This window comes from Lissotriton vulgaris, chromosome 9 (assembly GCF_964263255.1).
Source record: "Lissotriton vulgaris chromosome 9, aLisVul1.2, whole genome shotgun sequence".
Taxonomy (NCBI): Eukaryota; Metazoa; Chordata; class Amphibia; order Caudata; family Salamandridae; genus Lissotriton; species Lissotriton vulgaris.
Window position 1 is genome coordinate 250223532 of NC_141697.1, and position 12813 is coordinate 250236344.

At 40.0% G+C, this 12813-nt stretch overlaps 1 protein-coding gene across 2 annotated transcripts in view; it reads left to right on the forward strand.

Annotated features, from left to right (window-relative positions):
* Positions 1-12813, forward strand: part of ZNF410 (zinc finger protein 410) — a 273798-nt gene that overhangs the window by 89435 nt on the left and 171550 nt on the right. For both annotated transcript variants that reach the window (XM_086937465.1, XM_086937466.1), the window contains one exon: positions 9823-10035. In XM_086937465.1, the coding sequence (XP_086793591.1) occupies positions 9823-10035 (213 nt within the window). The remainder of the gene's footprint in view (positions 1-9822; positions 10036-12813) is intronic.

A 12813-nucleotide genomic window follows, 5' to 3' on the forward strand; every position in this document is an offset into this window, starting at 1 on the left:
TTGAGATTCTCTAAAGCACATTTTTCCGCTTGTGAGATGTTAAATTTTGTCCAATTACGTTTTTCTTCCATTTTGGTTATGGCTGATAGAATGGTTTTTTCAAAGGTAATAATTTCTTTTGCAACTTTATTTCCTGGTGGGCAAAATGTTGACTTTTTTCTCAGTCCTGTAACCTCCAATGGTGGGTTCACCGTTGTTTGTGCAAAGAAAGATTTTAATTTGATTTTTCGACAAAATTCAAGTGCCTCCATTTTGAGTTTCACAAAGTTGGTGTGTCGCATGGGGACAAAGGAGAGACCTTTCTCCAAAATACTAGTTTCTGATGAAGTGAGGACTTTATTTGACAAATTGAAGATCGGGGAGACTACCAGTTCTTGTAGTTCTGCCTCCGAGTCGACATTTCCCATGGCTGATTGTAACGTGGGCGTGCTCGATTTTGTGGTTGGCCTCTTCCTAAAAAAGGAGCCGAGGATGGTCCCGGTTGTTGTTGGAATGCTCCTCTTTTATTTGCACCTCTCCTTTGATTGTTACTCTCACCCTCACTACTGCTTGATGCAGACGAAGTATCCGAAAAAGAAATAAACTTGTTTGTTGATCGTCCTTGATATTCTCCCAAATATCTCCTTGAGTCAGATCTAGAATAAAAATTCGTTTGTAGATATGGATATGTCTTTTCAAGATTGAAGTTCTTCTTGTCCTTTTGAAACTGATTTTCTTTTTGATTTATCGTGTAATCCTTAAATTCTAAGATGTCTTTTTCAACTTTTTCAAGTAATGTTTTTGCGTCCGGGATAAGTTGATTTTGTTGTATCTCACTTTCCAAAGTTTTTATCTCCTCAAGTTGTTGTAATGAGATTCTTTGTGCTGTCTCGACCGTTAAGACCATGAGGTCTCGGCTACACTTGGTCTCAATAAAACTGTATCCCTTTTTGTAAATCGGGTCGTCTGTGAATATCACGGGGATATTTTTAATCTGAAGTCCTCCTGGTATTGTACCAGCTCTCAAGTGCTGGAGGAGAAAGTGACCATGGAGGTCTGTGCGGATTTGCTTTTTCTTTAGCCTTAAGAGTTTATCTGTTTCGTTTTGATTCCTAGCAGTTGCACTCAAGGTAGCTGAAGTAAAGAGGGGGGGGGGTTTCCAGTAGATTCTTTATATGGTCTTCGCTATAGGCAAATGTTTGGTTTTCAGACATACTGTGCTCTACTCACTTGCATCCAATGTAATGAATTTACAACACTATTCTAAACAAAAACCAATAACGCTATACCACCATATTTCAACAGGTCCTACCGGGGCCTGTAACAACCTCGCAGAACGTCTTCTGCTAAAGTACCAATACCAAGACAGGGTCTGGGCTCACTGGCAATAAGGACAAGCCTCACAATCAAATAACTATAAACCAAAAAGAGCACCAATATTGCCACACTACTTAAACTTGGATCAAAGATGATCACTCGAATCACTGAATTAAACAGTAACTCTCGGGAAATGTTTTATCCGGAATAAATCCAATGGGTTTTATTAGTTTTGCGTCACAAATATCATATAAATGAGCAATTTTTCTTAATTTGAATACAAACAACACTTATTTGACTCCACGTCACATATGAAAAGGCATTTTTTTGACAAACAAAAAGACAGTTTTTATACGAACTACCAACTTGCATTCAAACACTCATACAAAACAGCACATTGATATATACACACATGTAATAATTATACAACAATATTTACAAAATCGTGATTTAGAAAACGTAGCATTGGATTAAGCAAATGAAAAGTTTTGAAATGCTTGATAATCAATCGAATATTCCTAATGTTGGGTAGAGGAGGTCTACGCGTTTCGATAACCCCTTGTTGTGGGGAAATCTCATCAGGACCATGTGCCTGTAAATGGAGAACAAGAATGAATCAACTGGGGGGAAAAACCATGCCTCTCAACACTACAGTAGGGGGTGGAAAAACTAATCCTACCTCTCGGGTGCTTGGTTCTCTCTTGTTTGCTGAAACTGTAACAAAAATGGAGCCTCTTTAGCTTCTGATTCCAAAAAAGAATCACGAGCACACACTAGATGATTTAAAATGGACAGTGATCGCTAAAATTGAAAAAGACTCCAGAGGTGGTGATATCGAAGAAAAGCTATCACGTAATGAAGCCATGCTAATAGTTAAGTTTAACACGGCGACAAGTGGTCTGAATGAACTCTCCGAGATTTACCGTTTGTAAATACCCCAGACGCAGTAATGAACATGTAAACATCCCCAATCGGTATGCGGTCCCCGCTGTAGACCGCGAGGCTGGCTGCACAAGGTCCGATTCAACTCAAACTTAGATCGTCCCCATGACGACCGACAATGAAACCACAATCCCCACAATCCTTGGAACCAGGAAGTGAGTAAAACTAGGAGACGCGAGATCAGTTACACCGACTGGATAGTGCCGGCCGCTGCATTTGCTGACAGAGACCGAAGAGCGTGGCCCCCGCTGATGAACTCAGCGCAAAAGAATCTTTCAGGTAATTTAAGACGCCGTGATAGATCAGAACCGCAAGACGAATGATCATACAAACAGAGACCTTACACAAGTCTCCCCCTTCTTTCAGAAAACTAGAAAGAGAAGATTCGTCGTCATACCCGGGAAATAGCACCCGACTGACGTACACGCTAAATACAAGTAAGTCGCTCCCATTCCATCCATAGCGGCTGCAGCAGCCAGCACAAAAGTCACCGCACCCTGACAAGTCCTTCTATTCTTTTAGATCTCCACTTCCACCAAAGCTGTGATAACATGGAATTCGCTAAATCGCGGCATGCGTAAAATTTTGTGAGTATCCAAGTATGAATGTGCTAATGAAGAGAATGTAAGCGCTTTTTTGGAATCAGAAGCTAAAGAGGCTCCATTTTTGTTACAGTTTCAGCAAACAAGAGAGAACCAAGCACCCGAGAAGTAGGATTAGTTTTTCCACCCCCTACTCTAGTGTTGAGAGGCATGGTTTTTCCCCCCAGTTGATTCATTCTTGTTCTCCATTTACAGGTACATGGTCCTGATGAGATTTCCCCACAACAAGGGGTTATCGAAACGCGTAGACCTCCTCTACCCAGCATTAGGAATATTCGATTGATTATCAAGCATTTCAAAACTTTTCATTTGCTTAATCCAATGCTACGTTTTCTAAATCACGATTTTGTAAATATTGTTGTATAATTATTATATGTGTGTATATATCAATGTGCTGTTTTGTATGAGTGTTTGAATGCAAGTTGGTAGTTCGTATAAAAACTGTCTTTTTTTTGTCAAAAAAATGCCTTTTCATATGTGACGTGGAGTCAAATAAGTGTTGTTTGTATTCAAATTAAGAAAAATTGCTCATTTATATGATATTTGTGACGCAAAACTAATAAAACCCATTGGATTTATTCCGGATAAAACATTTCCCGAGAGTTACTGTTTAATTCAGTGATTCGAGTGATCATCTTTGATCCAAGTTTAAGTAGTGTGGCAATATTGGTGCTCTTTTTGGTTTATAGTTATTTGATTGTGAGGCTTGTCCTTATTGCCAGTGAGCCCAGACCCTGTCTTGGTATTGGTACTTTAGCAGAAGACGTTCTGCGAGGTTGTTACAGGCCCCGGTAGGACCTGTTGAAATATGGTGGTATAAAGTTATTGGTTTTTGTTTAGAATAGTGTTGTAAATTCATTACATTGGATGCAAGTGAGTAGAGCACAGTATGTCTGAAAACCAAACATTTGCCTATAGCGAAGACCATATAAAGAATCTACTGGAAACCCCCCCCCCCCTCTTTACTTCAGCTACCTTGAGTGCAACTGCTAGGAATCAAAACGAAACAGATAAACTCTTAAGGCTAAAGAAAAAGCAAATCCGCACAGACCTCCATGGTCACTTTCTCCTCCAGCACTTGAGAGCTGGTACAATACCAGGAGGACTTCAGATTAAAAATATCCCCGTGATATTCACAGACGACCCGATTTACAAAAAGGGATACAGTTTTATTGAGACCAAGTGTAGCCGAGACCTCATGGTCTTACCGGTCGAGACAGCACAAAGAATCTCATTACAACAACTTGAGGAGATAAAAACTTTGGAAAGTGAGATACAACAAAATCAACTTATCCCGGACGCAAAAACATTACTTGAAAAAGTTGAAAAAGACATCTTAGAATTTAAGGATTACACGATAAATCAATAAGAAAATCAGTTTCAAAAGGACAAGAAGAACTTCAATCTTGAAAAGACATATCCATATCTACAAACGAATTTTTATTCTAGATCTGACTCAAGGAGATATTTGGGAGAATATCAAGGACGATCAACAAACAACTTTATTTCTTTTTCGGATACTTCGTCTGCATCAAGCAGTAGTGAGGGTGAGAGTAACAATCAAAGGAGAGGTGCAAATAAAAGAGGAGCATTCCAACAACAACCGGGACCATCCTCGGCTCCTTTTTTAGGAAGAGGCCAACCACAAAATCGAGCACGCCCACGTTACAATCAGCCATGGGAAATGTCGACTCGGAGGCAGAACTACAAGAACTGGTAGTCTCCCCGATCTTCAATTTGTCAAATAAAGTCCTCACTTCATCAGAAACTAGTATTTTGGAGAAAGGTCTCTCCTTTGTCCCCATGCGACACACCAACTTTGTGAAACTCAAAATGGAGGCACTTGAATTTTGTCGAAAAATCAAATTAAAATCTTTCTTTGCACAAACAACGGTGAACCCACCATTGGAGGTTACAGGACTGAGAAAAAAGTCAACATTTTGCCCACCAGGAAATAAAGTTGCAAAAGAAATTATTACCTTTGAAAAAAACATTCTATCAGCCATAACCAAAATGGAAGAAAAACGTAATTGGACAAAATTTAACATCTCACAAGCGGAAAAATGTGCTTTAGAGAATCTCAAAAAGGACACGTCAGTTATAATAAAACAGGCGGACAAGGGAGGATCGATTGTCATATGGGACACTGAGAAATATATAGTAGAAGTGATGAGTCAACTCAACAACCCTAGGTGCTATAGGAAAATAGCGAAGGACCCCACTACAGAATTGCAACAACAACTGAATCCAATTTTGGAGAAAGGCTTGACTGAGGGAATTATCGGGAAGAAAGAGTTTGAATATCTCAAATGCAATAACCCACGAATACCCTTGTTTTACGTCTTACCAAAAATTCATAAAGACATAAACGCCCCTCCCGGAAGACCAATTGTCTCCGGTTGTGAGTCACTATTTGAACCAGCGTCCAAGTTTGTGGACTTCTTCTTGAAACCTTTTATGTCTGAAGTGAAATCATTCCTCCGTGATACAACTGATTTTATCAATAAACTTCCCACCATTCCGTTTGAACAAAATGAAGATTTCCTAGTAACAATGGATGTTTGTTCATTATACACCCAGATCCCCCAGAGTGACGGTCTGGATGCAATTCAGTTTTACTTGGACCAACGACCCAGACCCACTAGAGTACCGACTGAGTTCATCATGCAGTTAGCATCATTGGCTTTAAAGAAGAATTATTTCAACTTCAATGGGGAATTTTTCTATCAGATAAGCGGAGTAGCCATGGGGTGTCCTTTCGCCCCAGAATTGGCTGTACTCTTTATGGCATTATACGAAGAGAGATTTGTCTACCAGTCAAACCAATTTGTCGAACAAATCACCAGTTGGAGTCGATACATCAACGACGTCTTCCTAACTTGGAAAGGGACCGAAGAAGATCTAAAGAAATTCCATGTGTGGCTCAACTCAAGAACAGAGGAAATCAAATTTAGCATGAGCTTCTCTAAAGTAAAAATGTCATTCCTCGACGTCGAGGTATATCCAACAGATGGAGGCTTGGTGACCACACTGTATAAAAAACTGACAGACAGAAACAAGGCTCTACATTTTAATAGCAATCACCCGCGGAATTTGAGAGAAAACCTCCCATTTGGACAGTATCTGCGGATTAAAAGAAACTGCCATTTCAAAGATGAATATATGTTCCACGCTACGAACCTGACAGACAATTTAGTGTTAAGAGGCTACCCCATAAAATTACTAAGAAGAGCAATGAAGAGAGTGTGGTGGATTCCTCGAGACACCCTTCTAGTCAAAAAGGCAAAACCAACTCTCAACAGGATAGTATGTGTTTCTACATTTTGTCCTAACTCCAACCTATTTAAGAAAACCATCTTACAAAATTGGCATCTGGTGGAAAATGTAGACGAGACACTGAAAGAGAAGCCATTGTTTGCCTTTAAAAAGGACCAAAGCGTTGCTAACCATTTAGTTCGTGCAGCAATAAAGAAGACCACACCAACAATTGGTACGATGCTAGGACTGCCACCAATCCAAGGACATCACAAATGCGGGTCTTGCATTTGTTGTGCAAGTACGGAAGAAGGGTGCCTGTTCCAACATAAGCAACATTTCTGGAAACATGAAAAATTCACGAATTGTAAGTCAAGGTACGTCATATATGGCATAAAATGCCCTTGTGACAATTGTACATCGGCAAAACAAGTCAGGAGGTGAGATGCCGTATTACCCAACATAAATCACGGATAAAAAAGAATGTGATAACTGCCCCACTAGTCAATCATTGGAAGAATCACGAGCACACACTAGATGATTTAAAATGGACAGTGATCGCTAAAATTGAAAAAGACTCCAGAGGTGGTGATATCGAAGAAAAGCTATCACGTAATGAAGCCATGCTAATAGTTAAGTTTAACACGGCGACAAGTGGTCTGAATGAACTCTCCGAGATTTACCGTTTGTAAATACCCCAGACGCAGTAATGAACATGTAAACATCCCCAATCGGTATGCGGTCCCCGCTGTAGACCGCGAGGCTGGCTGCACAAGGTCCGATTCAACTCAAACTTACATCGTCCCCATGACGACCGACAATGAAACCACAATCCCCACAATCCTTGGAACCAGGAAGTGAGTAAAACTAGGAGACGCGAGATCAGTTACACCGACTGGATAGTGCCGGCCGCTGCATTTGCTGACAGAGACCGAAGAGCGTGGACCCCCTGATGAACTCAGCGCAAAATAATCTTTCAGGTAATTTAAGACGCCGTGATAGATCAGAACCGCAAGACGAATGATCATACAAACAGAGACCTTACACAAGTCTCCCCCTTCTTTCAGAAAACTAGAAAGAGAAGATTCGTCGTCATACCCGGGAAATAGCACCCGACTGACGTACACGCTAAATACAAGTAAGTCGCTCCCATTCCATCCATAGCGGCTGCAGCAGCCAGCACAAAAGTCACCGCACCCTGACAAGTCCTTCTATTCTTTTAGATCTCCACTTCCACCAAAGCTGTGATAACATGGAATTCGCTAAATCGCGGCATGCGTAAAATTTTGTGAGTATCCACGTATGAATGTGCTAATGAAGAGAGTGTAAGCGCTTTTTTGGAATCAGAAGCTAAAGAGGCTCCATTTTTGTTACAGTTTCAGCAAACAAGAGAGAACCAAGCACCCGAGAGGTAGGATTAGTTTTTCCACCCCCTACTGTAGTGTTGAGAGGCATGGTTTTTCCCCCCAGTTGATTCATTCTTGTTCTCCATTTACAGGCACATGGTCCTGATGAGATTTCCCCACAACAAGGGGTTATCGAAACGCGTAGACCTCCTCTACCCAACATTAGGAATATTCGATTGATTATCAAGCATTTCAAAACTTTTCATTTGCTACGTTTTCTAAATCACGATTTTGTAAATATTGTTGTATAATTATTATATGTGTGTATATATCAATGTGCTGTTTTGTATGAGTGTTTGAATGCAAGTTGGTAGTTCGTATAAAAACTGTCTTTTTGTTTGTCAAAAAAATGCCTTTTCATATGTGACGTGGAGTCAAATAAGTGTTGTTTGTATTCAAATTAAGAAAAATTGCTCATTTATATGATATTTGTGACGCAAAACTAATAAAACCCATTGGATTTATTCCGGATAAAACATTTCCCGAGAGTTACTGTTTAATTCAGTGATTCGAGTGATCATCTTTGATCCAAGTTTAAGTAGTGTGGCAATATTGGTGCTCTTTTTGGTTTATAAATACTACTCCCATCGTCTTCATAGCAAAATTCAAAATGGAGTCCAGGATTAATCACTGATGGCCGCTGTCGGTGATAGGGAAAGGTGGAGGTTTAGGATGAGACCATCTGAGCACATTGTTATCTACCTGTGAGGTAAGAAGTCAACCATACTGAACTTCATGCCAGAGAGAAGAGAGGTATTATCGGTGTGTGGAGTACTGTGAGAGTGCTCTCTTTGATGGTAAAAGAATGAGATTGTAATTGAATGTGGTTCCATTTAGAGAGTATATAATGATGGCTTGCCATTCAGTTGTTATGTACTAGAAGAAGCTGGGGTGGTGGTGTGAAGGGGGTGTTGTTTCTTTTTAATTTACCATTGAGATTTCGAGATGTTCTGCCTGATTCTGTCTTTGCTAAGTATTATTTGAAGTCAGTACTGGCGAGTGAGGGTGGGTAGGGGTTTTAGAGCAACATTAGACCACTATGAAAAAGTGCTGTACTTTCTTTTTAGGACTGCACAGAGAATCGCATGGAGGACATTTACATTTTTGAATGTCTTTTTGAGTTTCAGTGCATGTATTCTCTTTTTTTGTCCGTGTTCATTCAATACTTTTGTGTAGCTAGTGGTGAAGAGTATATGTTTACTTGTTTTAGTACACCTGGGTCGGGTAGTGTTACTTGTCAATGCTTGAAGATTGATAAGCTGATGGAGTGCAGGTTCAGAAGATGGTTGTTTGAAGAAGGGAGATGAGTTTGTTTGAGCACATTAATTGTGAAGTTCTTAATGAAGTATGTTATAATTTCAAAAGGTTAAAATTGCCATTTATGATCGTTGTTGGGGGCTTGAGAGTAGTGAAAGAGAAATAGATTTTGCCAAGGGAGTAGCCAGGCAGAGTTTACTGCTGTGCAGTGTAAAGTTTGTATTGGTGAATGTTCTATATATAATATTTTGATACTTAAAGAACAATGTGTACAGTGCATTTAGTTGAATTTTTTGGTAAGAAATGTTCGACATATGTGAGATGATGGGTGCGAAATTCTATGGCTTACAGCTTCTTTAATAGAATTATTTTGATAAACCTTCTATAGATATGAAATTGGGGATGTCCACATTACAATGCCTACAGCTGATTGTTGTATGGCGTTACATATGTATATATAGACTCTTCAGTGCCCCCACCTCCGTGTTTATAGATGGTTGACACTTTCTGTATACTTAGATAATTGATGACAGAATCTGCTTTCTACTATTTAAGATGTTTCTCTAGAGGTGGTTGTATGAGTCTGTGTGTGAGTTGGTTTTATAGCATGGAAAACGTTCAGTTGGTGCAGTGGCTTACATTTGGTCCTTCATGCTACCATCTTATAGTGATTGTGCCATGTTATGTGCATGTTTTCAAATGAGATGTATTGTATTGTATTCTATTTGCATTGATGTATAGCGCTTCATGAAGTGCTAAAACTCTTTGGGTGATCGTTAGCATGCTACTCCACTGACTGTTTGATTGGCAAGTTATGGGGTTGTATTATGGCCTATTTTTGAAATGATATGATGTTGGGCATGATGGCCTGAGGTATGCTGCTATCATGTCACAAGTCCCTGCTTATGGCCACGTGAAGGAACAAAGAGGAGAGAAAATTAAAGCTCTTAAGCTTCCAGGGAAATATGCTTCCCTTGACTCTTGTCAGGGGAATTTTAACTTTTGTGGTATAAAAAAATTACTCTCTTGGTAAAGCAATTGTGATTACCTAATCTGTTTCCCAGATGTGTCTGCAGATCACTCCGAATCGACCAAACATATGCCATCTGCTGCAGTACTGAGAAATCTGGATGTTGGACATGATGATGTGGATTCAGAGGTTCAGAGTGTGCAGAAACCATCTACTGTCTTATCAACCTCTGAAGCATCGTCCTTGCTGCAAGATATGCCATCAAATGACAGCACATCCTTCATTCTGCTGAACCTGACAAGAGCAGGTACTTGGCATTTGGACAGAAAGCAAAAATTATGACACTGTGACAGTATAAGAATATACAGTGTAGATAGGGAGGAAAACAAAAGTGCCTGAGTGGCAAGCAATATGGTGTGCCTGAGTAGTAAAGGTCAGTGGAACCTTGGGGGAGGGAGTTGTGAGTGGGTAGGGACAGCACATGCTTAAATGGGAAGAGCAGTAAGTATAGGAGTGGTAAAGGACAGCAAGTAAAAGGGAAGGCACAGTGTGTTCTCGAATGGGAAAGGTTAAGCACATGCCTGAGTAAAAATGAGACAGAACATGCACTAGTGGGAAATGAGCATGAGTGGAAAGGGACAGCACAGGTGCAATTGTAAAGTAACGGCATGGCCAGCAGTAGTATTAGACCATGTATACCTTTGTGGTAAGAAAGAGCATGAGTTTGTGTGGGAATAGATATTGGTATGTGAGCAGGAAGAGAAAGCACATGCACGTGTGAGAATGGATACTGCATAAGTGGGAAGAAATAGTGCATGCACTAGGGGTAAAGAGTATCATTTGCATCATTGGTAAGGGATAACCTTAATCTAGGAACAGTATGTGAGAGGCAAGGGGCAGCACATCCATTCTTGAGTGGAAAGAGGCAGCTCTCACGCGGGCAGCATGTGTTTATTTGGGAAAGGGTAGTTGATGAACTACCCTTTCCCAAATAATAAACAAATGCATAAGCCGGAAGGGACAATTTACTGATGAGTTATCCCCCAGGTTTTGCCAATCTTGGAGGTATTAGCTCATAGTCAACAGAGGTATGTCTTGGTTTTCGAATACCTTATTAGGCACTGTTCACACAGCGGAGGTATTGCTCAAGTGTCACAGAATGTACATACTGTGTATGTTCTGTGACACTTGAAATTGTAAATTCTATGCAGATTTAGAGAGTTCTGCTGTCTCTTGCTGAGTTGTTCCTTAGATGACAAGGAACACACTCTGCCCTCCTCAGAAATATCTAATGCACACAGAGAGCTATGGTGTTTTCTGTGTTACTCAGGACTGTCTTAGGCCTTAGTGAGCTTCTCTGTCCCATCCAAAACCTCCCAGAAGGGAGAATCTATGTAGGTAATAAGGGGAGCCCTTCATAGTCAGTGGGAGCTCAGGTGATGGTTTACTATGTTTGTTGCTGAGCTAGTGTCAGGATGCTCAGTGATGAGTGATAGTGTGCTTTATAAATATCTCATATCATATATCGTAGCAAGAGATTCACCAGTGATGGGGGCACAGAGTAGACCTTTTGCAGACACTGCTAGAGGAAGGAAACTGTACAGTTGAAAGTCCATATTTTAAAAGGCCTCACATTCTTTGCAAATCTTCCTTCTCAAAATACTTCAGTCAGAAATTCTCAGTGTTTCTCTTCCCCTGTCAAAGAGATTTCCTGGAAATGGCTAAACACATGGTTTGACAAGTAGATCATTAGCAGTAAGAAAAATGTAAGGTCTGTGTTATGGAAGGCCCAGATCTTTGACAAGGATTAATAGAAAGTAGTGGAAATTAGGTCCTTAAAGGCAGAACATAGAAGGCTAGTTACCAACAAATGCATGTCATTCGAATCTTAACACTGGGTTAAGCTACTCAAGACTATTAAAAAGGACAGCAATTATAAAATGCAATTTCTTTAATATATAGCGATAGGAACCTAACTTTAAAATGCATATTTAACATTTAGTGTATCTTTAGCTGTCTACGTTTATTAATTTTTAACTATGTAGTTATGCACCTTAGAAATAAAAGTTCAAATACAAGTTATAAAGTAAAGTTTCAATAGTTGATATGAGGTAATGTTGTTCCAACTGTAATTCTTGAAAGTCTTGCTCTTTTTAGGGCTTGAACCACAGACCGCTTTAGCTGTTGTGGAAAACCTATTGTCTACAATATAATATACAGAGATTGGGCCTTTGGTCAGCCCCTTGCTCATCATCAAATGGCTCTATTATCTAGCTCAGTTCTGTGCTTCTCTTGCAATGATATTCCTACCCATTTTTTTGTTTAGCCCTTCCAGTGGATCATTTCTGCTTTACCATGTTTTTGATTTATTTATTATTTATTTATGAAACTTATAGAGCGCACAAATGCCCAGGCGTCTCAGCGCTAATAACAGTAAACTAAGACTCTAGAAAGCGAGCAGCTGGGAGTTATTGATTAAATAACCATGTTTTAATTTTTCTGTGAAAGATCATCAAGGATTGAGATGATCGTACATCCAGGTCCAATGAGTTCCATAGTTTCATGGTAGACACCACGAAACGTCTGTCACCCCAGGAAGCCATTCTGGTTCTAGGCACGGACATCAAGAAGGCATTAGCAGACCGTAGTGGTCTATTGGGGACATGAAATGATAGGGCATTTAAAAAAAAGCGAGGTCCCTGGTTGCGGGTTGCTTTATAAGCAATGCACAGAGCCTTGAACTTTATTCTGTTTTTCACAGTAAGCCAGTGGTAACTTTTTATTACATGGGCGATAGGCATGAATTTAGGAGTTGCTGAGAGCATTCTGGCAGCCGCATTCTGCACAGATTACAACTTACGAATCACTTTCTTTTGGGTGTTCATGAACAGCCCGTTGCAATAATCCAATGAGGACATTACAAAGGCAGTGATCAATGTTCTGCCTGAACAAGGAGGTAAGTAAGGTAAGATCTTTTTGATGATTTTAATTTTATAAAAGGAAGCAGATGCAATGGCATTTGCATGAACAGCAAACGTGAGCTTTTCGTCCAGAATAACTCCAAGATTTTTCACCTTAGCAACTG